At 54.3% G+C, this 25622-nt stretch overlaps 1 protein-coding gene across 4 annotated transcripts in view; it reads right to left on the reverse strand.

Moving 5' to 3' along the window:
* Positions 1–1148: 1148 nt before the first annotated feature.
* The window catches only part of MYH11 (myosin heavy chain 11), a 123060-nt gene continuing 98586 nt past the window's right edge, over positions 1149–25622 (reverse strand). For 2 of the 4 annotated variants that reach the window (XM_019468678.2, XM_019468677.2), the window contains 19 exons: positions 24810–24933; positions 24293–24464; positions 22472–22684; positions 20835–20979; positions 18218–18424; positions 16705–16809; positions 16464–16616; positions 15989–16237; positions 14039–14251; positions 13493–13705; positions 13079–13240; positions 12562–12690; positions 12160–12248; positions 11596–11719; positions 10805–11013; positions 9768–9876; positions 9514–9686; positions 5303–5341; positions 1739–1850 (listed from right to left, as the gene is read on the reverse strand). In XM_019468678.2, the coding sequence (XP_019324223.1) occupies positions 5311–5341; positions 9514–9686; positions 9768–9876; positions 10805–11013; positions 11596–11719; positions 12160–12248; positions 12562–12690; positions 13079–13240; positions 13493–13705; positions 14039–14251; positions 15989–16237; positions 16464–16616; positions 16705–16809; positions 18218–18424; positions 20835–20979; positions 22472–22684; positions 24293–24464; positions 24810–24933 (2820 nt within the window). In that variant the 3' untranslated portion in view covers positions 1739–1850; positions 5303–5310. Of the gene's footprint in view, positions 1851–5302; positions 5342–9513; positions 9687–9767; positions 9877–10804; positions 11014–11595; positions 11720–12159; positions 12249–12561; positions 12691–13078; positions 13241–13492; positions 13706–14038; positions 14252–15988; positions 16238–16463; positions 16617–16704; positions 16810–18217; positions 18425–20834; positions 20980–22471; positions 22685–24292; positions 24465–24809; positions 24934–25622 lie in introns of all 4 variants that reach the window. The other 2 variants (XM_019468674.2, XM_019468672.2) reach the window with 1 other exon arrangement.

The following is a 25622-nucleotide window of genomic DNA, read 5'->3' on the forward strand; positions in this document are numbered from 1 at the left end:
TTCTTAGAAGTGTATTTAGGATATGTTTGTGTATCGTTGAGGGTAGGTTCATGTTTGGCTATTGGCTTGAGTTCTTCCGTTGCCATATCTCTTCTCAAATCTATTTGATCTCTACCGAATCAGTGGGTGGAATCAATTTGTGTGGAATAGAACTTCTGCAAGGAGAGGACACACGGCCTGGTTTTGCATGGCCCCCGTAGTAACGATGGTTTTGATGTTTTTAAAGGGGAAAACAAAAATGGAAAGATGAACACGTGACAGAGACCACACGTAGCCTAAAATATTGACTCTCAGCCTTTACAGAAAAAGTTTGTTTTAAAAAAGTTTGGGGTGCCTGGGTGGCTCAGGGGGTTGAGCGTCTGACTCTTGATTTCAGCTCAGGTCGTGATCCCAGAGTTAATGGGATCAACTCCTGCATCAGGCTCTGCATTGAGTGAGGAACCTGCTTGGAATTCTCTCTCGCTCCCCCCACCCCCCGCCTCTGCACCTCCCCTGCTCAAGCACTAATGTTCCCTCACTCTCGCTCTCAAAGAAAAAAAAAAAGTTTGTCGATCCCTGCTGGATGAAGTCTTATGTTTTTGAAATTCAAGGATATCTTGGGGCGCGTGGGTGGCTCAGTCGGTTGAGTGTCCAACTTCGGCTCAGGTCATGATCTTGCGGTTCATGAGTTCAAGCCCCACGTCGGGCTCTGTGCTGACAGCTCTGAGCCTGGAGCCTGCTTCGGATTCTGTGTCTCCCTGCCCTTCCCCTGCTCTTGCTCTGTGTCTCTCAAAAATAAACATTTAAAAAAGTTTTTTTTAATTCAAGGATATCCTATATCCTTCACAGTATGTACGTATGAGTTTTGATTGATAAGGATGTTCTTCATGGTCAAGTTCCTACTTCCTGGGCCTGGAGCTGCCTGCCTCTGCTTGGAGAAGTCCTCTCACACAGACTCATGTGACATCTGTGCTTGCTTGCTTGCTGTTGGGTTTTTTTTTTTTTTTTTTGGCCAGCTGTGGGATCTCAGATAATTTATCTCCCCTCCCTAGGCCTCAGATTCCCCATTTATGAACGCTGGCTTCCCAGGGTCATCGTAAGGATTAAGCAAGAACACACCCCATTCTTTCACTCCGTACAAAACAACAGAAGAGCCGACTGCACTCCAGTGATTTATAACCTTTTATTAGTGAAGGTGTCCTTAAGTACAATCGGGGTGCATATAAAACAGTGTAACATTCTTGCTCTCATCCCGCTGGAGCAGCGTCTCCTTTTGAATTCATGTGACTACCGAAGGCACTTCGTCTCGGTGAACTGTGTGCATCTGACGTGCGGTAACCAAGAGGGGAAAGAACTCAAACAGGGCCCCACTCGAGACGTTGGAAGGGTAGACAGGCTAGGGAATGTCTTGGGAGCGGGAGGCAGCGGCACCCATTTTGGTGACTTTCTCCCCGTTTCACGTAAACTAAGTTGCCAGTGATCAGTTACTGTGGTTCTATTTTCCTAAAAACTCAAGGTTTCTGCACAATTCACTGATGGGGGGAGCGGGGGTGTCTGTGTCGCTTCTTGGGTTTTTCTCATTTGGTACAACATTCAAAACTCCATCGATACCCTGGACGCAGGGTGGTGTTTTTTATATTCGTTGTGAGGGGTGTCTGTGACATTTGGAATTTGAAAATGGATTTAGTGCTAAGCAGAGTCCACTGGGTTTGGTTTTGTTCTGTTTTCAGCAAGTTGTTTATTCACTGGCTTTGGTTCCATTGAAGTCTGCATCGCGAGCGTCCATTTCCTCATCAGATCCATCGGCGTTTTCAATAACTCGACGTCCTCCAGACCTTCTAGAGGGAACAAAGGAGGGCTCGTTTCCTCGCCTGTGGGTTTTAAAAGAATACACGTTTCTTTAGTACAGAAACCCCCCTCTTGAGATTGGAAGAGGCTTTTAAAGGGACAGAAAACAAACACAGACAAACTGAAATGAAATGAAAATATTCAGGTTAAAGTCAAGGGCTGACCTATCTCAAGGTGTGGTAACGTTTAATCAGCTGGAACGGGAGGAAAGTAGATTTTTCAAAGCAAGAGAATCAGCTTTAAAAAAAAAAAAAAAAAAGTAAGGTGCGGGTGCCTGGGTGGCTCAGTGAGTTGAGCCTCTGACTCTTGATATCTGTTCAGGTCATGATCCCGGGTAGTGGATCGAGCCCCACATCAGGCCCCACACTGAGCGTGGAATCTGCTTAAGATTTTCTCCCTCTCTCTCTCTCTCTCTCTCTCCAACCCACCCCCACCCCCACCCCTCACCTCTCTCAAAAAAAAAAAAAAAAAAATTGGGCTTGGTCATCTGATGGCCCACAGGATTCTCTTCTGTGGTCTTTATTTGGAAAAGAAAAAAACGAATCAAGTGGGGGCTGACACATCCCCGTGGGTTTATTCATACCCTGTGGAGCAGGTGTGAAGGAGAACGTGTTCTTATTTTGTACCCCCTTGCCTTCAGAAGGGAACAAAGGGGAGGGTTTTAGGTTCTCAACCGGAAGAAGGTGGAAATGAGCATCAAAGGCAGCATTGAGGGAAAGAGGTCACTGTGCGGATGCCAGAGGTGTGCACTCTGGTTAAAGCAACGCAGGGTCCCCTGCTTGTTTGAGAGCAGAATTCTCGGTGTGAGTTCTCCCAGGACAGAGATCTTGTCTGATTTTTCCTCACCACACAGGCACCGTGCATGGCCTATAATAGGTGCCCAATGAATATGTGTTAGAAAAGTAAGCTAGACATGTTAATCTAAGGTGTATTTTAGCTTTAGCTGGTAGGATACCCCTTTCTCTGTGTGCTTATGGCTCCCATCTCTGGAGTGCCGGATGCCCTGAGTTCCTGCCAGGGTGTGCCTAGGTCACCTGCAGTGTGGCTTTGGTTAGGAGGGCAGGCAGGTGGCAGGAGAAGTCAGATAACCAGCACTCAACGTCCTCTCCAGGAAAGAAATGTTTGCTTTGTTTTCTGCGACAACAAATAATCCTATTTGGCTCTGGTGATCTGGCCCTGTTTGACCTGAATCAGAAGACAGGTCTTAATCATTTTAGGATGCCTAAGAGGAATGCAGAATTTTTGTCATAAAAAATGACCCGCTTGGGGCGCCTGGGTGGCTCAGTCGGTTGAGCGTCCGGCTTCGGCTCAGGTCATGATCTCATGGTTTGTGAGTTCGAGCCCCGTGTCGGGCTCTGTGCTGACAGCTCAGAGCCTGGAGCCTGTTTCAGATTCTGTCTCCTCCTCTCTCTGCTCCTCCCCTGCTCGTGCTCTGTCTCTCTCTCTCTCAAAAATAAATAAACATTAAAAAAAATTAAAAAAAAAAAAAAATGACCTGCTTCACCACGCAGAGGCTGGACTTTTGAAAGCTATGAGGGAGAGTCCATCCCAGTTAGAGATTCTTTAGTCCAAAGAGACAACTCAGAGAGGTAAGATTGGAGGCAAAAGGAAGGCCCAGAACATCCTGAACACTGAGAAGGGGAGTCCCAACGTGAGCCTTCTGGGGTCTGAGGGTGGGAGAAACCCGGGCTGGGAAAACCCGCCTAGGTTCAGAGAATGGTACTTTCTGAGGGGCCACGATCAGGGATGAATAAAGTTGTAGCCGCTCCCAGCTCAATACTCAGGCCAGCTTCACTCACGTCAGAGGGAAGCTCAGAAGCACCCTGTGCCCTTGGAACTAACTTTCCATCACCCTCTCTAGAAGTGACCTTTTAAAAAGTCTTTAGCACTGTGCTTTCCAAGAACGTGGGTCTGAAAGCAGGGTCTCTGAAGACAGGACAGAAAGGAGAGTAGCTTCCACGCGTCTCTCCTGCTTCTAATCCTCCTGGTTCAAAACTCGGTGGGACAGCCTGGGGTTGGGAAACCGTCTCCCCTACCCTTCCAGGCTCCCGGCACTCTTGGCCTCCCGAGACAGTATGGATTTGCAAGCTACAAGAGCTGAGGTGTAAATGTGTTCCTTTGATCTAAGATGTAAATCATGTCCCGGGTCACTGTTAGCCCCCTGCTCCGCCACCTGTCCTGTGAGCCTGTCTTCAGGTTCAGGTACGCTTCCTGAAGGAGCTGGCTTCAAATCCAAGGCCGAGGTGGGCACTGGCTACATCAGTCACAGGAAGTAAGGGACCCCTTCTAAAGATTTTCTTCAAGTGTCTGATCCTGGAGGGTCTGGCTTCTATTCACAGACTCCGAGAACTTCCCCGAGGCACTAGTGGCATGGCGGGATCCAGCACCAGAGCAGAAGCACTGATTTGCAAGGACTCACTTTCCCATCGACTAGTGGGTCCCACCGTCCAGCCTGAGCTGGCAGGAGCGCTGCTCAGAAAGCCGTGTTCTAGAGGCCGGGCACTCTTCCTAGAGCTCCTGCCAGTCCCTCATCCAGCTTTAAGTATTTGGGTAGCGACAGCTACTTCTCCAAAAGAGAAGAGGGACACAAGCCAGGGCCTGCTTGGTCTCTCAAGGAAGATGAGAGGAAAACCAGGCCCTGGTTGCCTAACGTCACGTGTGGAAAAGCTGGTCGAGGCCTCTTAACTCTGTCATGTGAAGGGCCCTGTGTCCTTCCTCGAGTCTCGGGTGTCCTGTCCATTCCCCGCTGTGTATACGGGCTCGCAAGACCCCTGGAAAAGGCTCTGTCTGGACCATGCTTGGCTGCGCAGTGGCCAGCACGTGTCCCAGTGTGTGGAAAGTGCCGTTATCAGCTAGGCCTTGCTCAAGGCTCATGTGGCCCAGCGACTGTAGAATGCGCAGTGAGAGCCCATTTCTTTCGCAGACATGCGTATGAAAGCCCGGCCGTGGGGACAACCAGAGGCCGGGCTGTGGTTCCCATGAACCTGTGCTCGTGAATTGTTATTTGTGGACCAGATTTGAGGCCCTTCTCCACGAAAGGGCCCAGACTGTAGAAGTGTCATACCCGCTCAGTGCAGCGTCTTAACCAGACGGAGGAGGACAGCAAAGCCAAGTGTCCTACTGCCAAGTGTGAGAGGCCCACTTATGCAGGTACCAACAATCCGAGTGACACACACGCAGCCTCTTAAGCGCTCGTCAACACACGGTGACGAGGACACATTTGGTGCCGTGTCAGATGCCCAAGCAGAAGGAGGAAAGGAAGACGGGTCAAGAGATTAAGTCTTGTTGTACTGATCTTGGCTATGACAAAGAGAGTTTTGAACTAAGACATCCAGGCCTTCAGATTTTGCAGGAATCCCATGGAGGTTCGTGAGGGCCAAAAAAGGGCGTCGGAGGGACTGGGAGGGCGGGAGGGCAGAACGGAAGTGGAAACCAAGTGCAACACACATGAGCCGCGAAGCTGGAGGCATGGTACCTGGTGAGTCATTGCGGAGTTTCCTGGGGAAGGGGGCCTCTGAAACAGAGAGAGAGAATCTCTGGTGGTTATCCTCCGCCAACGAGAGGGAGTCATCTAAGTGCGTTTTTAATCATTAAAGGCATTCCCTTCGATGAAATGATCAAAGGCACTTCTAAGTCAACCTGGCAGAGAAGCACGGGTCACCAAGAACTCTGAGGCCGGCACATGTAAGCTGTTGGTTCAGCTAAGAAGCTCACGTCTGCTGGTGTGGCAGAGGCCAGGCCCAGCTCTTTAACAGGCGCTCACGTTGAGGTTTACCTGGTCGGCACGACTATGAAACTCGCTTCGCATTTCCTTGTTCACTGAGAGCTGGCCAGGCTTGCTAACCTCACTCATGGCTCTAGTGCTGGACTTGAGGTTTTGCACGTGGGACACAGAGGAGGCAGGAAGGTGTGACCGCTCTTGGTCCTGCCTTAGGGTATGCTCGAACCGGGAGTGTCAGAAATAGTCTGTTCCATACTGGCCTGTAGGCCCTCAGGAGGATCAGCTGTTGGGGGGCAGAACCCACAAGGTACGTTGAACATGTGCTAAGAGAATCAGGGGTCCTGACCACAGGGAGCAGTGAGAGAGTGGCTGACTGCTTCCCCACCCCCCAGCCTGGCACCGAGGAGGGCAGCGTTCAGTCACCAGCCAAGCAAATTCTGGAGGGGAGACGGGGGGACAGCTCCATGTGAGAACAGCTGTCTTGCTGACCATCGTCCTAGGGGTTGCTACCAAGCCCCTGCTGGACCTGAGAGGTTACATCTTGTTTCTGTTTCACTGGGGGGACCCACAGGTCCTCCCCAGCCTTGTGTGATCTGGGGTCTTCTTCCTGAAGCCTGTACCCCACACCAGCCATCCTCCCCCTTCTGAAAGGGGTTTGGGCTGTCCCCTCGTCACCTGCCTGCAGTGATGCTCAGAGTCTGGAGTTGATAATGGCAGGTGGTTTCAGATGGTTCCTGGGCGTGCCCCTGGATAACTCGATCGCACAGTGAGAAAAGTGCTCCCTTTCCCACTCTTTTTAAAATACATCTCATTATGTCAGGGATGGTCTATCCGGTGCTAACGTCATCTTCTGTCAGTCCCTTGTCAACTGAGAAAGAGGCCTTCTGGTCCTAGTCATCAACTTGTAGTCAGAATAGGTAGAATCCATTATTGTTTTGTTCTCACTGTATTTTAATTTTGTTTGCGACCTGTTGCTGCTGGTGATGCTGGTTTAACAATACAGGGATGGTAAATTTTATTTGCAAATAGATGTGTTTATGATTAGACCAGTTAATTTCAAAGACACCGTGAAGTCAACGATGGTGCAGGTAGTAAAAGGCTAAGGCAAAATGGCCAAGGTGGTATGAGAATGAGTTTAGGGAAACATCAGCTCTGACTCCGTGATTGAAGGTTTGTGCCCAGCACTATCCCAGACACTGGGGACGAATAAGCAGACAGAACCTCTGTGCTTATGGGGCCAGAGTGAAAGCTGCCAATGAGATAAGTAAATAAACAGCAGGTTACATGGTGACAGATCAGTAAGAGAACTGCAGGGGGTGAGGTTGGAAGTTGTAGACAGGTTAACGTGAGTGTGTAAATGCCTGAAGGAAAGGAAGGAGGGATCCAGCTATGCCGAGAGCTGGGGGAAGAGCCTTCCAGACAGCGGGAACCACCCGTGCCAAGGCCCCAGGCAGCATGTGTAGAGGCAGAGGGCTCATTTAGGAGGCGGTGGATGGAGATCACGTAGGGCCTGGTGGAACTGACCATCATAAAGGTGTTGCTTTCATTCTGAATGAGGTGGAAGCCATTGGATGGTTCCAAGCAAAGGGGGGTTGTGACTTGTATCTATTTAAACAGGATCCCTCTGGCTGCCATGTTGAGAACAGACTATAAAGACGGAGTATAAACACAAGTGAAACACAAGCTGTGAAAGTTACTAGATGGTAGGAGAGGGTAGCTTGGATGAGGATGGCAAGAAACATTTGTTTCTTGGACTGTGGATGTACAGTGTTTTTTTTTTTTAATTTTTTTTTAAGTTTTTATTTTTTACAGAGAGCATGAGCCAGGGAGGGACAGAGAGAGGGAGACACAGAATCCGAAGCAGGTTCCAGGCTCTGAGCTGTCAGCACAGAGCCTGATGCGGGGCTCGAACTCATGAACCATGAGATCATGACCGGGGCTGAAGTCAGACGCTCAACTGACTGAGCCACCCAGGTGCCCGGATGTACAGTGTTTCTAAGGGGAAGTTGATCAGATTCCATGGCAGATAGGATGTTATATATAAGGGAGATGGAAAAAGAAAGTAAGAGCACAGATTAGTGGACTGGGTCAACAGCAGCCTTATCAGTCCAGTTGGTGAGCTGGCAGAGACCGTGAGGGAAGCTGACTTGGGCGTGAAGGGGTTCAGCTCAAGGTGTAAGCTGCCTGTGAGGCATTGAGGGGAAAGGGCAAGCAGGTCTGGGGTTCTGGGAAGAAGTCTGGGCCAGGAAGCCACACGCTGTGGGTGGAACTCAAAAGGTACCAGGCTGGGTGAGGTCACCTAGGAGTGAGCAGAAAAGGAGATGAAGAGAGAGCCAAGATGGCGCCCTGGAGCAGGCCAATGGCAGGCGGGCTTTGAGATGAGGTACCAGCAGAGGAGACAAGGAAAGACACCCAGAGGGGAGGAACAAACCCTGGTGTGGGTCGAGGAAGCTGCAGCTCAGTCGGGGAGGACTGAGGACTGACCATTAAGGTTTCGTGGTAAAGGGTAGCAGGGGGCGTGGGGCTCAGAGGCTTTCTCAGCTCCTGGAATGACTTTGTTGACGTGAAAATGGTGAAAAGGAGAAGGGTGAGAATTTCTGGAGCGACGTCCTTGAGGGAACAAGAGAGGTAGGTGTACCTTAGTTGGTGCTAGATAGTTCAGCCCGGGAACGGAGTAGAAGAAATGGACATAGCTGGGGGGAGGTGGGTTGACGGGGACATGAGAGCTTGTAAGGATGGGTGGGGATGGTGAGACTGGGGAGACAGTGAAAACCAGATGTCCAAGAGAGTGGAAGGGGGAGGGAAGTCAGGCCCAGGCAGCACCGAGTGAGGTCAGCTCCTTGTGGTGACAGACAAGGCCCAGCACGAACTGGCAGTGTGCCTGTTGGCTTTTCCCTGAGCAGAAGGTGGGAAGTCTGGTTTAACTCACCAAGTGCATACCTCAAAGCAGGGGGGGTCTGGGGTGTTGAGGGTGTGTGCGAGGCGGACCGACCACCGAGCCTGGGCTTGATGGGCAAGTTAGAGCTAGTGCTAAGGCCCATAGGGTGGCAGGATCGCAGAGGAGACAAGACCAAGGACCCAAGCAAGAGACTGGATCACCCCCCTGGAGGGGTGTGGGTGAGTGTGACAGGAAGCTTCGGGGCCCGTGCCTTCTGGGAACCAGTGGAGGTGGGAAGGAGGCCCGAGGAGCAGGGGTGTCGCCTATCCAGCTTCAGGCCCAGAGGGACAGGGGCGTGGGAGAGAAAACAGCCCTGGTTAGGGCAGCGGTTCGAGACCCCCGGGCGACCGCACCCCCCACCCGGGGAACTGAGCAACGGCTGGAGACATTTGCGGTTGTCACAATCCAGAGCGGGCCATGCCCCATCCTGCAAACACAGGCCAGCTCCTGTGAGGCAGGATGATCCGGCCTCAAACAGCAGCAGGGATGGGAGACCCTGATTAGACCAAAGTGGTCAAGAGAAAGCCCAGAAAAGAGGTTCTGGAGAGAAGGGACCCGCACGGGCAATGCAGCAGTGAGGACAAGGATTGAGGAGACAGGGGTGTGCCTCCCTCTCCTTCTCCTCCCCCAAGGGTGGGCTGGGAAGGGACGCGCATCATTAAAGAAACCACACGAGGGGGTGTTCGGGTGGCTGCGTCAGGTAAGTGTCAGACTTGCGATTTTGGCTCAGGCCATGAGCTCATGGTTTGTGAGATCGAGCCCCATATTGGGCTCTGTGCTGACAGCGCGGTGCCTGCTTGGGATGCTCTCTCCCCTTCGAACAGAGGGTCCGCTGCTCCAAGGCAGGGCCCTGGTGGATCCGGGACCTGTTCATGTGCCTGGCACACAGTGGTGCCGCGTGAGTGCTGGTGAGCAGGGAGAACCTGGAAAGGAACAGGGGGCGGCGGGGGTGGGGGGGGGTGGGGTGGGGGTGTCCTCTGCATCAGGAAAGAAACTCCCTGTGGCACCCGAGGCCCGTGAGCCTCACCTGAGCTTGCTCTTGAGCGCGTTCACCTCGCGGCCCATGGCCTCGTTGCTCTCCGTGGCTTCATCCAGCTCCCGCTGCAGCTTCCTGCGGTTGGCATTGATGCGCTGGGACTCCTCCTCCGCCTCCTCCAGCTGCCTCTTGAGTTGCTTGACCTTGGCGTTTCCTTTCTCTGCCTGTCAGGGAGAGGCCCGGGGGTGAGCAGGGGGCGCCGTGGGGTCCCTGCGGGGCTGGGAGAGGCCGGCGGCCCGGGTTACCTGCTCCTTGTACTGCTCCGCCATCTTGCGCTCGTCCTCCACCTGCAGCAGGACCTCCTTCAGCTTCTTGTCCTTCTGCTTCAGCGACTTGGTGGCCGCCTGCTTCTCTCTGCATACGGGGGGAGGAGGGGGGCGAAGCGGGGATGGGCTCCCTTGCACCTGGCACGTAGACCCGACCAGCCTCTCCCCCACTGTGAGCGCTTTCCCTGAGGGGCCCCAAATCAGGGCTCACCCCCCAAATCAGACGAACAGTACTCGGCCTTAAAAAGGAACGCAGCACTTGCGTCTGCTACCACATGGGCGAACCTCGAAGACACAGGGAGGGAGGCCAGTCACAGAAGGGCACAGACTGTGGGATTCCACTTACATGAAACATCCACAAGAGACAAGAGAGACAGAAAGCAGATCTGTGGTTGCAGAGGGCTGGGGGAGGTCAGGGTGATGGCCAGGGGGGTACAGGGTGTCCTACTGAGGTGCTGAAACTGTCCCACGCTGGACAGGGCAGAGGGTGCAGCTATCCACAACTATACTAAAGGGCCATTGAGCTGTACACGTGAAAAGGCTGAATTTTTGTATGGTCTGTGAGTTGGCAAGGAAGCCAGTACCAAAAAAAAAAAAAAAAAGTGGGTCAGAATCCTCATAGTCTGATGGTCACAGATGGGCCGTGATCTTATTTTCCCTTTTAAACGAGAAGCCTGACCATATTGGCACGTGCTGAATGGGGTTGCTGATCTGCACTTTCCTGGGTGGCCGTGAACACGACATCCCGTGAACACAGGCCAGGCATAGCCAGTGTGCTCGCGGGAAGGTAGCGGACCTCACGGAGGACCCCTGCCACTCAGGGCCGTTTGGGACGGGCCTTCTCGGGTCCAGGCCTGCCTCGCTCCCGTATTCACATGCGGTTCTCCACACACAGCTGCGGCGTGGGGACCACTGGGCTCATTCCCCAGCCAGGACAGATGTCCAGAGAGCCTGAGCCCCGACGGCCGTGTACTCCTGGCCAGCAGGCCGCTCTTTGGAGCCCGAGCCCCGCGTACCTGGCCTCCTGCTCCACCTGCTCCTCCAGCTGCGCGATCTTGGCCTCCAGTGCCGCAATGGTGGACTTGAACTTGGACCTGACGGCCCCCTCCATCTCTTGCAGCTTGCTTCGGAGCTCCTTGTTCTGCCGCTCGAGCTGCTGCCTTGCGCTCTCGTTCTTCTGGGCCGCGCTGCGCTCCGTGGCCAGTTCGTTGTTGAGCTGCTCGGCCTGCGGAGGGCAGTGAAAGTCAGGGGGTGGAGGGCACGGGAGTGGGGGGGGCGGGTCCACTGAGAGGACCCACTACGCCTGTGGCCTCCAGCCTTGGTGGGCTTCGACGTGGGTCTCTGGGGCGGGGGCACCCAGGAGCCCTCCCCACCTCCTCCAGCCACCAGTTCCTTCCTGGGCCTCCTTTAAGGTACAGCACAAAAGGCAGCGTCCTGGGGCCACCCAGGCTCCCTGTCTCCAGGTCACAAGGCGGGGCCCCAGCACCTGTTGCAGAGCTGGTGCTTAGTAATGTCACTGAGTGCTCACTGGTGTAAGGCCGGGGCCAGAGGCTGGGGCGACAGCAAGGAGACCCCCCAGGCCCTTTCTCCAGGCCCACGTTGTCTGCCGGAGGGAGCCAGACATACACTGGCCGCCTGATGAGATGGCGACTGGGGCCGCGTGCCCACTCGGGGAGGGAGAGGGTGCAGGGAGCAGATGCGCTTGACCCCTGCTCCCGTCTCCCCGCTCTCCACCCCAACCCCGAGCTTGCGGTGCAGCAGTGTGGGGCGTGTGACAGGGTGCAGCCTGGCCCTGCTCCGCCCCCACCTGCTGCGTGGCCTTCCGCACGCGGTCACTCATGGCCTCCATGTTGCCTTGCTCCTCCTCCAGCTCCTCTTCCAGCTGTGCGATCCGGGCCTCCAGGCGGCGCTTCTCGTCCTGAAGTGTGTTCCTAAGGGAAATGCAGGCGGGTCTGGGGCTCCAGCCTCCCTCTGGCTTAGGAAATAGCCTCTGTGTGGAGGAGTGAGGTGATGCCTTGGAGTCGCCCTCCTTTGTAAAAGGAAACTGAGGCCCAGTGAGGCTCAGACACTTGTCCAAAGTCACACAGCTGGGAAGTAGGGAGCCGGGACTCTATCCTGTCGGTATCGGCAAAGCCGGGCCTGGAGGAAAGACGAGCTCTCTCCTCTTGGATGTCCCCCACCCCCACCCCGTGCCCCCTCCCCACCATGCTGTTCATTCAGAACGAATGAAACTGGCTACATGCCCAAAGGGGGTCAAGACCCTTGTGAGAAGCTTGGCTGGACACTGTCATTTTCAGGAGTCTCTTCCATGAGCTGCCTCTTTGTCCTCATCTGAGCCTGGGACCCCCCTTCTCCCTATGCGGCCCCCTACCTTCCTGAGACGCTGCTGGTCAACTCCTCCGCCAGTTCCTCCTTCTCCAAGTCGGCCTGTTTGCGAGCCCTCTCAGCCGCGGCCAGATCCTGGACAGCACGGGGGAGGGGAGGGGGGAAACCGCTGATCTGCCGGGCAAGGGCTGAACCCCAGCGAGAAGCCACCTGCTCCAGACCCCGGCAGTTTCTACGGCCACGGCCACCCTGGAAAGCGGCTGAGCCGCCTCTGAGCTCAGGGGAGGCCCTGCATGTCCCGGACAGGAGAAAATCCCACGTCTGCCCCTGTCGTCACTCCAGGGGCCCGCCCCTGTGGAGTGCTGGACGAGGGAAAGAGGTGCGTGGGTGCCACGGGCTCTGCCCACAATACCCCCCCGCCCCAAGGCCCACATCGAGAAGGCTCTACCTCCTGTAGCTGCATGAGGTCGGCTTCTAAGCTCTTGGCTTTCTTCTCATTCTCTTTGGCGGTGGCAAAGATCTCGTCTCTGGAGGCACGGGCATCTTCCAGCTCTCTCTGGAAGTCCTTCATCTGGGCCTGCGTGAGTCAACAGGAGGGACAAGCCAAGAGATCCTAACTCACCATCTTTCCACGCCAGCCCCGAGGAAGTTCAGATCAACCACGGAGAGGTCCCCGTGGCCCACCCACCCCACCTCACGGGGCCAGGTTGCTGTCGGGGGGCACCGTTCCGGAGGGGCTCAGCAGACCTAAAACATGGCCATGTGGTCCGAGGGCCTTGGCCAAAGGCCTGGTGATCGTGCCTTACCCAGGGCGGGAAACGGCCCCCCCGAGGCTGAACCACGGTGGAAAACCCCAGCTGAATATTCAGGCACCCGTGACAGGCCTGCGTCCTACGGCTGTTGGCCCGGCTTCCCCTCCAGTGGGGAGCCACCCCCTGCCTCGGCCCGTGGCCCGCATCCCCCACCTGCAGTTTCCGAAGCTGCTTGATGGCTTCCTCCCGGCCCTTGATGGCCGAGTCGGCCTGCAGCTCCAGGTCCTTCAGGTCCCCTTCCAGCTTCTTCTTGGCCGCCGTTGCCAGGGCACGTTGCTTTCTCTCGTCTTCCAGTTCTGTCTCGTACTCGTGCAGCTGAGCGAGGGGGGGAGGGGGGCGCTGCTGGGCCGGGCCGTCCCTCGGAGGCCCTACCCCCACCGCGGCCGGCATTTGGAGAGCTTCCGGGGCAGGGAGGGGGGGGGCACAGCTCCCCCACCCTGCCCCCCCAGGAGGGTTCTGCTCGTCCCCAGGTTGCAGGCCCCCAGGTTGCAGGCAGCTGAGAGAACCAAGTCTCTTTGGGTCCGGGCCCCGCTGCCTCCCCGCCCCGCATCCCCCCACCCGGACTACCTGCCTCTGGAGCTGCCGCCTCTTCTCTTCATTCTGCTCATCCCGAGCCTGGAGGTCCCGCTCAAACTGGCCCTTGAGGGCCTGCATGTTGACCTCGAGCCGCAGCTTGGCGTCCTCCGTGGCCTGTAGCTCGTCCTCCAGCTCCTCCAGCTGGGTCTTCATCTCCTCCATCTGGGTCTCCAGGGCCCGCTTGGACTTCTCCAGCTCGTGGACCTTTCGCGGGAGGGGAGACTTCATGAAGACGCTCAGGCAACCCGCGGGGACGGGCAGCTCTGTAAAGTCACACAGATGGCTTTTGCGCCCCCCCTCCCCCCCCCCCCCCCCGCGGGATGCAGTGCCAAGAGTCAAGGCCAGAGTCTTCCTTGGGGACCCCCCCCCCCCAAGTGCTGTTTCCAACCAGTCCCCGTCTGCGTGACGGCCTTCAGTCCTGATGGTCCTGTCCCGTGGAAGAGGCTCAGGGTGCCCGCGTCCCGCCCCGTGGGTAATGCATAGTGGGGAGGGGGCTGGTGACCTGTGGACAGGCACAGACACGGAGGAGCCACTTACGTTCTTGCCCACGTCATCCTTGGAGCTGACCAGGCCCTCCATCTCGGCCTTGAGCATTTTGTTGGCTCTCTCGAGGTCCTCTTTGGCTTCCAGGGCCTCTTCGAGGGCTCGCGCCAGCGACAAGGCCTTGGTTTCCTTTTCCCTGGCTTCTGCCTCGGCTCTGTCCCTTTCATCCGCGTATTTGGAAGAGATGCTCTTCTCCTCGGCTAACAACTACAACACAACGGAAGCCCAGCCCCGGAGGTGAAGTTCGGCTTCCCCTTTTTTTTTTTCTTTTTAAAATAACTTTATTCATTTTGAGAGACAGAGAGAGGGAGGGAGAGAGGCAGAGAGAGAATCTGAAGCAGGCTGTGCACCGTCAGCTCAGAGCCCGACGCGGAGCTCGAACCCACAAACCTAGAGATCATGACCTGAGCCACAACCAAGAGTCTGACGCTCAGCCGCTTAGCCCAATGAGCCACCCAGGCTCCCTTTCAATTGCAAATAAGCGCATGCAGCCTCCTGCCTGAATTTCTTCAGGGGCAGGTGGAAGTCATTAAGGCATCTATGCAGATAGTTAATAAAGAGCTTCCTTCTGACTTCTAGTAGGTGGACCTTAGAGCCAGCACCTGCTGAGTCTCTGTGCTTTGAAATCACTAATGCTGCCCTTGCTGCCCATGCTGGTTCGAACATACTACTAGGTCACAGTGACATTTAATCCTGCCAGAGGCCACTAATTCTTTTTATCATGGCCACTCATCTCCAGCCCTCAAAAGCACTCTCTGAGCCAGAGTAGGGAAAGGGTGAGCGTGTGGACAGAGCGGCACATACTTAGCTCTGTGCTTGGAGAGGCAGTTCAAGGAACACTCCAGGCCGACGTTAATGTCATCCGCACAGACAGCGGCATAAGCGTATACACTGACACATCCAAAAACCAGGCTTTGAGAAGTGAGCGAAGACAGGTAAGTAATAGGGGCCCCCAAAACAGCAGTCAGCACAAAAGCCTACGTGACGTATGACAGGGAAATAAAAGAAGCGACCCCAGGCCCTCAAGCCAGTAATGGGACAGCATAGTGGAAGCAGTGAAGACAGGCTGGCCGCCTGAGATGGAGAAGGACACAGCCAGCGTCACACCTGGAAGCCTGCTCCCCTGAGCCCAAGCGGGGAGGGGCAGTGAGCCCCCACACCTCTGGCATTGGCCTCCCAAAACAATCCCCAGATTGATTTCGAGGATCATCCCAAGTCACTTGCACACCAAATCAGCTTTGCTAAATCTGAGTAGCGTATTAAAAGTTGGCATTTTTTAAGGGTTTGGGCCACATGGGTGTATTATGCATTTACCAGAACTCCAGTGAGTGGATACTTGAGATTTGTGCATTTGCATGTATACACAAGAAGCAAAATTTTCTGTTAAAGAAGAACTCCAGTTAAGACACACAGTGCTGAAGTATAGAGGGGGAAATCTGTCATTTGCTTTGAAATGCATCCAATGATAGAGACAGTTCATCCGAATTTGGTAAAACATCAATGATCCAATCCACGTGGTGGGTATACAGGTGTTCACTCTTCGGTGCTTCAGCTTTGCTGTGTGCGTGAAATTCTTCATCATGAAATGTTGGGGGAAGTGGTATCGAAAGGTGGAACGTTAAATTATGTGGAGTATTCAGGAGGCACTCGATAAATACTTGTTAAGTGAAATAAATTTCCTTCCTTCTCAGGGCTAGAAACTAAGGCATCCCTGGGGTCGCAGGTGGCCCTGGTGGTGGGGATATCTGGAAGTCACGTCCTAGAGCCAGTGCTCTCCTCGCTCTGACCTAGGAGCCCTGATGCTTCATGGTCACCCAAGGCAAGCTAGCTTTCCTTGGGAGGATGGGTGGGAGACACATACATGGCAGGCACACCAGCTGCTTCAAAGACCCTCCCGCCCCACCCCGTGTCCGTGAACAGAGCTGACGGCCCTCCAGCCCCTACCTGATCAAACTTCTTCTGCTTCTTCTCCAGGTTGGACACCAGTTGCCGCTGGTTGTCCAAATCGACGACCAGGTCGTCCAGCTCCTGCTGAAGCCTGTTCTTGGTCTTTTCCAGTTTGTCATAAGCAGCTGCCTTCTCTTCGTACTGCTGGGTGAGGCCTTCGATTTCCTTCTGGAACCGCTTCTTGCCCTCTTCCAAGGCCTCCACGGTGCTGGCAAAGTCCTGTAGCTTCTTCTTCGAATCGGAGAGCTAAAATGACAGTGTCCGGGTTGGGGTAAAAGGAGGGCCAATGAGCGAGTCCCATCCCTGACTCCACCCTGACAAGAGACCACCTTCTCCTCCTGGAGGAAATTCAACAGCAGGGGGAGCCAGTGAGCCAAACAAAATGGCGCCAACGCTCAACCACAGCCTCTCCCAGCTCCTGAGCTACCCTTCAAGGCTTACACCTAGAAAGGCAAGGACACACGGCCAGCACCTGGATGTTCAGAGTTGAGATGTGGCGTTCCAGGTTCTGCTTGGCGTCTATCTCCTCGTCCAGCTGGTCCTGCAGGCTGTTCCTCTCGTCCTCCAGCTGGCGCAACTTGGTGGACACATTGAGTTTCTGCCGGGTTTCTTCTTGAAGCAGCTCCTACGAAATGCCATGTGGAAGTCTCAGGGAGCCACCCCCAGGAAGTCCACACCCCAGCTCCCTCTGAATCACGTGGCAGAATACCCACCTGGGTGTCCTGGAGCTGGGACCCAAGGGATGCCACATCCTTGGCCAGTTTTATGGCCTTCCCCTCAGCCTCGTTGAGCATCCCTGTGACACTCTCCACTTCATTCTGAGGGTGCCAAGAGACTGTGGTTAGAGCCCTCTAGAACAGGATCCTTAGGAAGTAAGAGAAGGTCTCTCGACTCACACGATAGGCCTCGTTGTATTCACTGATTAAGAAATAGCCATGGGCTATGGGGCCTGATCATGGTAACCCCATGGCCCCCAAGGGAAGTGTAGCACCTATAAGTTGGGAAGCCTGGCTCTAAGAACCTCTTTGAGCCCCAGACTGTATTGGCTTGTTCCTGATCCTACTAAATGGACCCTGAATCCTCGCCAAGGTTGGCAAAAATGAAGCAGCAGGTTAGAGAGTCTAGACAACTCGCCTGCTCCCTGAAGATGGAGGGGGGACGCAGATGGCACCTTTACTTCCAAGGGCCCTGTTCCCACCACTCTCTTCCTCACCTCTACTCTTTGCCCTTTCATTGACCTTCATGCCCCAGCCAGAGATGCAGACACTAAAGGTAAGAAGCCCTCTACTGAGCTATCAGTCAACCGTCCATCCTCTCCCCCTTACGAGGAGAACGTAAATAATCTTGACTCTATGTCTCCAGGACACTGCCTGTGTTACGGTAGCGGAACCCCTGCTCTCAACGGCACGTGGAAAGAAATCCTACTTAATGCTCCCCCTGCCCCCTGGTCCCGGGCTGTAAGCACACCGAGTTATCAAAAGTCTGCCTGGATCCCATGAATGGACGTCAGGCCAAGTGTCTAAGTCAAAGCTAACTGAGACCAAAGACCGAGAGACCTTGTCACTGCTCAGGTTAAAACCCATCAATGACGACTTGTCGCACGGAATAAAGATGAATGTACATAGAATAGGGCCTCGAAGGCCCTGTGTCATCTGGCCACAACCTACCTCCCTCGTCCCATCTTGTACCATGTTTCCCCTGCCAGCTCAGCTTTCTAGCGTCACTTATGTGGTCTCTTCTGATTTCCCACTAACCACTGGGCCCTTGCACATGCTGTCCCCTCCGCCTGGTAGACTTCTACTTATCTCAGATGATACCTCCTTCTTCGGGAAGCCTTTCCCGACTCCTCCTCCCGCCGGCCAGACCCCGCCCCCCCAGCCCCCGCCCCAGTTACGTACAGTGTCATTTTACACTCACTCATGGAATTATAAACGCCTTTCCCTCCACTAGGTCAGAGTTCTATGGGGGCAGGGAATGTGTCTTTCTTGCTGATGTATCTCAGGGTCAAACATGGTGCATGGTCTACAGCAAATACTCATAGACTTGTTGAAGGAGCAGAAGAAGGCCTTTCAAGAGTGAATTGAGGAGGGAGAAGCCCTCCTCTCCTCGAGGGACCTTACAAGAGGGAACCAACTTGTGCTGCAGCCAAAGACTTCAGTTAGCCGGGGAGAGCTTCGTCCCCCCCAGGGCTGGCCCCAAGGGCCGCTGGCCATGCAGGCCGCTCACCTGCAGCTTGTGGACCTTGTCATTGAGCTCGGCCCGGGCCCGCTCCCCATCGCTGCACTTGGACTGCAGTTCCTGGAGCTGCACCTCCAGCTTCTTCTTCTTGTGCTCCACCTCCTGCTTCGCCTGGTTCAGGACCCGCAGCTCCCCGGCCAGGTCTGCGTTCTCCTTCTCCAGCGTCTGCTTGTTCTTGTCTAGGTTGGCCTTGGCCTGGCCGGGGAAGCACAGGGCAGGGAAGGCATTACAGCTGTGGCCAGGAAAGCGGGTTAAGAACCTAACTCTGTCACTGGTGGATCTTCCTCCTTCCCTTCCCCTCCGGTCAGGTAGGTGCAGGGACCCATGCTTGTCCCCTCTGGGGAGAAACGCAGCAGTGTGGGGGACACACGGTCACGGTGAGACATTTTGCATTCTGTTCTGCTAAAGCTCAAAGGTTGCAAACCAGCATTCCACAAGCTACATCCAACCTGTCGTCATGTCCCGATAGACCTATTCTTTGTTGCCAACATTTAATAAAGAAAAAACTGCATTCCAGCGTCATTTTTAAAAAATGTTGTGGGGCGCCTGGGTGGCTCAGGTTAAGCTTCCAACTCTTGGTTCCTTTCGGCTAAGATCCTGATGTCATGGTTAGGGAGTTTGAGCCCCACATCTGGCTCTATGCTGACAGCTCAGAGCCTGCTGGGGATTCTCACTCTCTGTCTCTCTCAAAATAAATTTAAAAATGTTTAAAAATAAAAAATCTAGTGTTCTCCATCATGACGGGTGGTGGTTACACAAATGCATACGTTTGTCGAAATTAGTTGAACTATACAGTTAAAACTGATGAGTCTTACTGCACAGACCTCAATAATTCTGATTTTCAAAAAACAAGCTAGGGGCGTCTGGATGGCTCAGTCACTTAAGTGTCCAATTCTAGATTTCGGCTCGGGTTACTATCTCACAGTTCAGGGGATTGAGCCCCACCTTGGGCTCTGGGCTAATAGCACGGAGCCTGCTAGGGATGCTCTCTCTACCCCTTCCTATCTCTATCTCTCCATCTCTAAACAAACAAAAAAACCCAAGCTAAACACAAACATCCTCAGTGGGGAAGAAGTGAGAGCTTTTCCCCTAAGATCGGGAACAAGAAGGGTCTCACTCTCACCACATTTACTCAGCATAGCACCGTAAGAGAAAATGTATGTTGTGTAGTGACAATTAGCAAATCTTATTTGTCCAAAGAAGTGACACAGTGTTCAACGTTAGTATTCAACTCCCACTTAACAAGAGTCCTTTTACTCACCTGGAAGGTGTGGGGGGGGCTCAGTCTTGCCCTGCACTTTTCAGACACTGGGCCTAAGACCCCCCCCTGTAGGAGGGTGGAAGACGGGGCCCGGACATCTGCATTTTAACAAAGGCCCCAGATGAAATGAAATGAACTCGTGTCTGGAAAGCATTGGAACAGTATCAGGCACATAGTCAGTGCTACGTAAGGGACTGTTGCCACTGTTCTCTTGTACAGGAAAATTGGAGATTCTTCTAGAAGAGGCGGAAAGGTGCTCAGTAAACCCCCTCAGGGAAGAAGAGTGACCTTGGCTGCCGAGAGAAACTCAAACTGCCCACAATTTTTAGGTAATGCTGTGCCCATTTAGTCTAGCTTGGGGGGGCGGATATCTAGAAAGGGCAGGGATCGGGGGAGCCATAGTGCTGAGGGGGATGCAATCAGATCTTTAGGGACACCATCCGGATGTTGCAAGCTAAACAGCTCACCCCTGGGAAGGAAACACAAGGAAATTCTCCCAAGGGAGAAGAAGTTTTGGGTGTGAAGCATTCAGACTCGGGCTACTTAACTGCCTCGAATCCCACACACCCCAGATAGCCAAGCACGAGGGAAAAGAACGACTATATCCAGTCATTCTCAAACTCTGCCGGAGAGCTAGCTGTTTTCCTCCAACCTGCAGGGAAATTAAGACGGAAAGAATGTTCTCCATCTTAAGTGACCCAGAAGTTTTTCTCAACTGTGGCTAAGCAACGGGGGCGGAGGGCAGGGTGTTGTAGACCCTGCCCCGGAGTGGGCAAGAGGTAGGCAGGCAGCTGCACTGCCTGGGTTCAAATCATGGCTTTGTCACTAGCTGTGTGACCTTGGGTGAGTCTCCTCACCTCTAGACACTCTTTTTTTTTTTAATGTTTATTTTTGAGAAAGAGAGAGCATGAGTGGAGGAGGGGCAGAGAGAGAGGGAGACACAGAATCCGAAGCAGGCTCCAGGCTCCGAGCTGTCAGCACAGAGCCTGACGTGGGGCTTGAACCCACGAACCATGAAATCACGACCTGAGCTAAAGTTGGATGCTCAACCGACTGAGCCACCCAGGCGCCCCCGCCTCTAGACACTCTTGACCTCAGTTCCTTCGTGTGTAAAATGGGCTCAAGAGTACCTACGTCGTAGGTGGATGTGAGGATTAACGGATACGTGCTCGGCGCGCCCTGAAAAAATGCTGGCTGCCACCACGGTCATGAGGCTCTTGTGTGGTGTGTGATTCGTCTCAGCACAGACCCTGATATGTGGTTATGTGAAGCTGTCGGCATGATGCTGTCACACACACACACACACACACACACACACACACACACACACGAGTCACCACTTACCCTCTTGAACTGCTCCAACTGCTCGGTGAGTTCCTCCACTGCCTGCGTGTGCTTCTGTCTCATCTCCTGGACCTGCGCCTCGTGGGACCGGGTCTCCTCGTCCAGGGCCTTCTTCAGCACCGTCACCTCTTGTTCCCTCTTGGCCCTGGGCAGGAAGAACACCGTGGATGGCAGTTGGCCGGAAACCGGGGCTCACCTCCGACAGTGCCATGCAAAGCAACAAGAGCTCTCCGGGGACCCAGAGCTGAAGTCCCCATCATCAGCCCTCCCTGGCTGTGTGACCTCGGCTGAGTCCCCTAACCTCTCTGGACCGGGCATTTCCTCAGCGGCAAAGTAAAGAGCATGTCACCTGCCCAGAAACTCTCAAGGCCAGCACAAAAATACACCAAAGGCCAATACACTCTCAAGGCCAGCAAATAAATACACAGCATACTCAAAATCGTGTTGAAAAAACATCTGTGAATTACAAAATGTTCCTCCAATATTAATATTAGCTCTTACTTATTGAGCTTACTTATTATATGCGAGGCCTTGACCTAAGTTCTTTTTTTTTTTTTAATGTTTATTTTTGAGAGAGACAAGAAGCACAAGGGGGCGGGGGACAGAGAGAGAGGGAGATAGAGAATCCGAAGCAGGCTCCAGGCTCCAAGCTGTCAGCACAGAGCCCGACACGGGGCTGGAACTCACAAATGGCAAGATTGTGACCTGAGCGGAAGTCAGATGCTCAACCGACTGAGCCACCCGGGCGCCCTGCCCTAAGTTCTTTATAGACATCATCTCGTATAATCTTCAGAGTGACCCTTAGAGGGAGATACATTAATTTTTCCAGTTTACAGAGGAGAAATCTAAGGCTAAGAGATTCTTAGCCCATGTTGGTACATCCACTGTGTCACAGAGCCAGAATCTGAACCCAAATGATCTGGCTTTGAGCTCGTGCATTTGAAGACTACACCAAGGGCTTTTCTGTGTCATTGGCCAGGTGGGAAGGGGGCAGAAAACTGCTGGCTTCTAGGCCCAGGTGACAGGTGTGGCACAAAACCTGAAGTGCGGGACATCAACCTCAGAGTTAGCACAGCACCTGATAAAGGATGCACTCAAAATCCATTTGCATGTTTGTTGAATGAATAAGTGACCTACTTTCATTGAACTCAGCATTCATTATCCAACAAGTGATCTGTTTCTGTTCTGGGTCTTTTGGTTTCTTTGTTTTGGGGTGTTTTTGTTGTTGTTGCTGGTGTCTGTTAGCCCGTAGCAAATCTTAAGGACAGATCCAACAAATGTTATTTTAAAAATGTATCACAGGGGTGCCTGGGTGGCTCAGTTGGTTGAGCTTCGGACTCTTGATTTTGGCTCAGGTCATGATCTCCCAGCTCGTGAGTACGAGACCTGCATCGAGCTCCACACTCACAGTGCAGAGCCTGCTTGGGATTCCCTCTCTCTCTCTCTCTCTCTCTCTCTCTGCGCCCCTCCCCTGCTCTCGCACTCTCTCTCAAAATAAATAAACAAAAAAACCCAAGGTGGTAACCGTAGGGCCCAAGGAACCCTGTCATTCAGGATCCGCTCTGGGTTTGCTCCTGTTCCACCAGCCACCTGATGCACGCGGCGGGGCGGGGGCGGCTGCGCGGCCGGTCTCCCACCTGAGCTCCTGCTGGGTGGCCGTGCTGTCCAGCGTGTCCTCCAGCTCCGTCTTGAGCGCCTCCAGCTCCTCCCCCAGGTCCCGCTTCTGCTTCTCGGCCTTGTTTCTCGCGGCCCGTTCTGAGTCCAAGTCCTCCTGCAGGTCTGAGATGTGACTCTCCAGCTCCCGGATCTTCTTGAGAGCGTTGTTCTTCTGAGCGATTTCATCGTCCAGCCTGCCAGCGACAGACCAGCATGGTGAAGGCCCTGGGGTCTCTGGCCCCCGAGATCTCACGGCGTGGCCAAAAATTGTTTCCAGGGACCAGATAATCCTGTTCCTTGGATATCGAAAGCATGTTCCCCCCATGTCCCCGAGACACGGTGGACCCCTTCCTGCTAGGTTGGACTGCGTGCACATTAGGACTCGTCTGATGTCCACAAACAGTGGTGAGTGTGTGTGTGTGTGTGTGTGTGTGTGTGTGTGTGTGCAGAGCATGGCTCCAGACTAGCAAGGCACCTAGTACACAGCAGGTGCTCAACAGATGCTCTGTAAACATCGGACAATTATTTCTCCCTAGCAACTACTCGTTTTCCTTTCTCCTCTTTGCTCTAACAGTGGCTGAGTGCCTGCTCCATGCGAAGCAGGTGACCAGGTATTGCTCGGGGAGGTATTAAAACCAGGGCCCCCAGTGTGGGGGAGGCAGCAACCGTGGGTCAAGGTGGGACGGGAGAAGCATCGTCCAAATGGCCGGGAGCACGTGAGGACTTTCATGGAAGGCAGCTCCCTCCTGACGCACGGTGGAGCCGGGCTCTTGTTTTGCCGTGGTGAGTGGAAAGGGAAAAGCGTGAAGAGAGGGCACAGAGGCAAGATTGCACAGGGCAGGGGCAGGTGAGATGGTAGGGAGCTTGGGAATGGGGAGCAGCTAAGAGAGAAAGCTAGATGGTCGGCTGGGTCCGGCTGTACGTGGCGTGGGGGGCCGGCGGGGGGGCCTCTGAGCACCAAGCTAAGGAAGCCGGCCTTCCCTGCACAAGCCGGCCTTCCCTGCACAAGCCAGCAGCAGCACGCCCCAGGTGATGTTTGCGGTTCATCGCCCTCGCTCCCCCCGCAGCCCACGCTGGAAGAGATAGACCTGGCCAGGGGATCAGTCAGAAAGTTCTGGGGCTTTCACCCCAGCCCCGCCTCTGCAAGACTGTGTGACAATCACGCGTTCCTTCACATCCCCAAGCACGGCTTCCTGCTCAGTGACGTGGAGATCACAGCAGCGTACCGGCCAGGTGTGAAAGAACATACCGTCTGGAAAGACCCCGGCATGCAGCGAATAGGAAAACAACCCTTAGCTGGGGCTGCAAGATTCCCAGTATGAGGCATGAACCCAGCCAGGGAGAAGGGCAAACAGGGAATGGGGTCACCACCCCTTCCAAAGGACTGGTGGGATCTGGGGGCTGCTGCAGCCCAGGGGCGGGAGGAGAGCGGTGGGCAAAAGTCAGGGGAGACGGGCATTGATGGCAAGGGCCCTAAGAGGGAGGGGCAGGAGGCTCATCCCGGCCTCGGGCACTTGGTGCTTGACATGCCAGTGGAATGGACTCCATGGGCAACTGGAGATGACAGAGGCCTGGAGGTCTGAGGGGCAGATGCGGCGGGAGCAGGGGACACACAGAGACAGGATGGGCTCGGCGGGGACAGAAGAAAGTCAGTGGCACTGTTGTGGAAGTACAAGCAGGGCAGGGGAGGCACCCGGGAGGACGGAGGCCTGCCTGGAGGAGGAGGAAGACGGGGCCCACTGTGGCCCCCCGGGACACATGAACACAGGACGTCAGGATGCACCCCCCGCAGGCCGGGCTACCTGCTCAGGGCGGCCTGCAGCTCCTCCTCCTTCTTGGCCAGCTGCATCTTGAGCTCCGCGATCTGTGCCTGGAGGTCCGCTATCTGCTCGTGGAAGTCACTAGCCTCGCCCTCCAGCTTCCTCTTCAACTTCTCCAGCTCCTGCCGGCTCTTCTCCTCCTTCTTCAGCCGCACTGTGAAAAAGCCAGGGGCCCCCTCAGGAGGCGGCAGCTACCAGAAAGGCGCCCGGAGGACAAGCCTTTCTGCTTGGGCAGTTCACACGCACACACACACACACACACACACACACGCACACACGCACCCGGCCCTTCAGGTAACTGTCATGGCCCAGACTGCTATCTTGTGGCAAGAAACTCAATGCCGATGAAAAGCCCCTTGATGATTACTGGCGTATTGGCCGCGGGAGCCTGGGGAGGGTTGTACCTCTCCTGAAATAACGTGCCACACTCAGATCTGCTCTCTGATCTTCCCAGCTTTACCACGTCCATTTGAAACCCTGTTGGGGGTGGCTGGGTTACCTTCCAGTTCTGAAATCATAGATTCGTGCTTGTTTTTTAGCTTGGTAAGGTTCTTGGCCTTTTCCTCCTCTTCTGCAAGATTTGTGGTTAAGTCACTAATCCTCTCTTCGAGGAGTTTTCGCTCCTTTTTGGGAAAAGAAAGAGAAATATCGGTAGCTTTTTTTGTTTCTCTTCTGCAAGACGGGCCTTTCACTTTTTGTAATTTCCAGATCAACAGTTGGCAGGGAACCCCCCACGAACACCAAGTGCTATGTTGAGGTTTAAAATGATAAAGAGAAGTTCCTTAACAGTAATTCCCTATAACCCAGTCACTTCCCATCTTGTGGGACCTCTGCCCCTCCTACTTCATGTTCTGGGCAGGCGTGCCCTCTTCCCTTATGACCACATGTCAGCTGTTCTCTGCCACAGGGCCTTTGCACAGATAGGACCATCTGTTGAGCTGTTCCTTCACTCCCCTTCCAGCCACTCTTCATTTGTCGGGTTCCCACTTCGATGCCGCTTCCCCCAGGAAGCCTTCCCTGAATGCCTGGTTTCCATCCCTCAGTGCTGTATTTTTACAATATGGTGAACCTCCTTCAGAACCCTGACTGTGATGGTCATTAATGGTTAGGTGTATGATTATCTATTTTCTGCCTCACTAGAGTATGAGCCCTGCCAGGGCAGCGCCCTCCTTCACCATATAGGCCCTGTGCCCAAAACAGGGCCTGGCTCATGGCAGGTGGCCAGCTGACATCTAGCTCAAAGAACTAAAGGAAGCCCAAACTCGGTGGGGCTGGGGAGTGGTTATTGCCTAGGGGGGGCCTGTGCACTGCA

This window comes from Panthera pardus, unplaced genomic scaffold (assembly GCF_024362965.1).
Source record: "Panthera pardus isolate Hobbes unplaced genomic scaffold, ASM2436296v1 HiC_scaffold_5, whole genome shotgun sequence".
In the NCBI taxonomy this organism is placed as follows: Eukaryota; Metazoa; Chordata; class Mammalia; order Carnivora; family Felidae; genus Panthera; species Panthera pardus.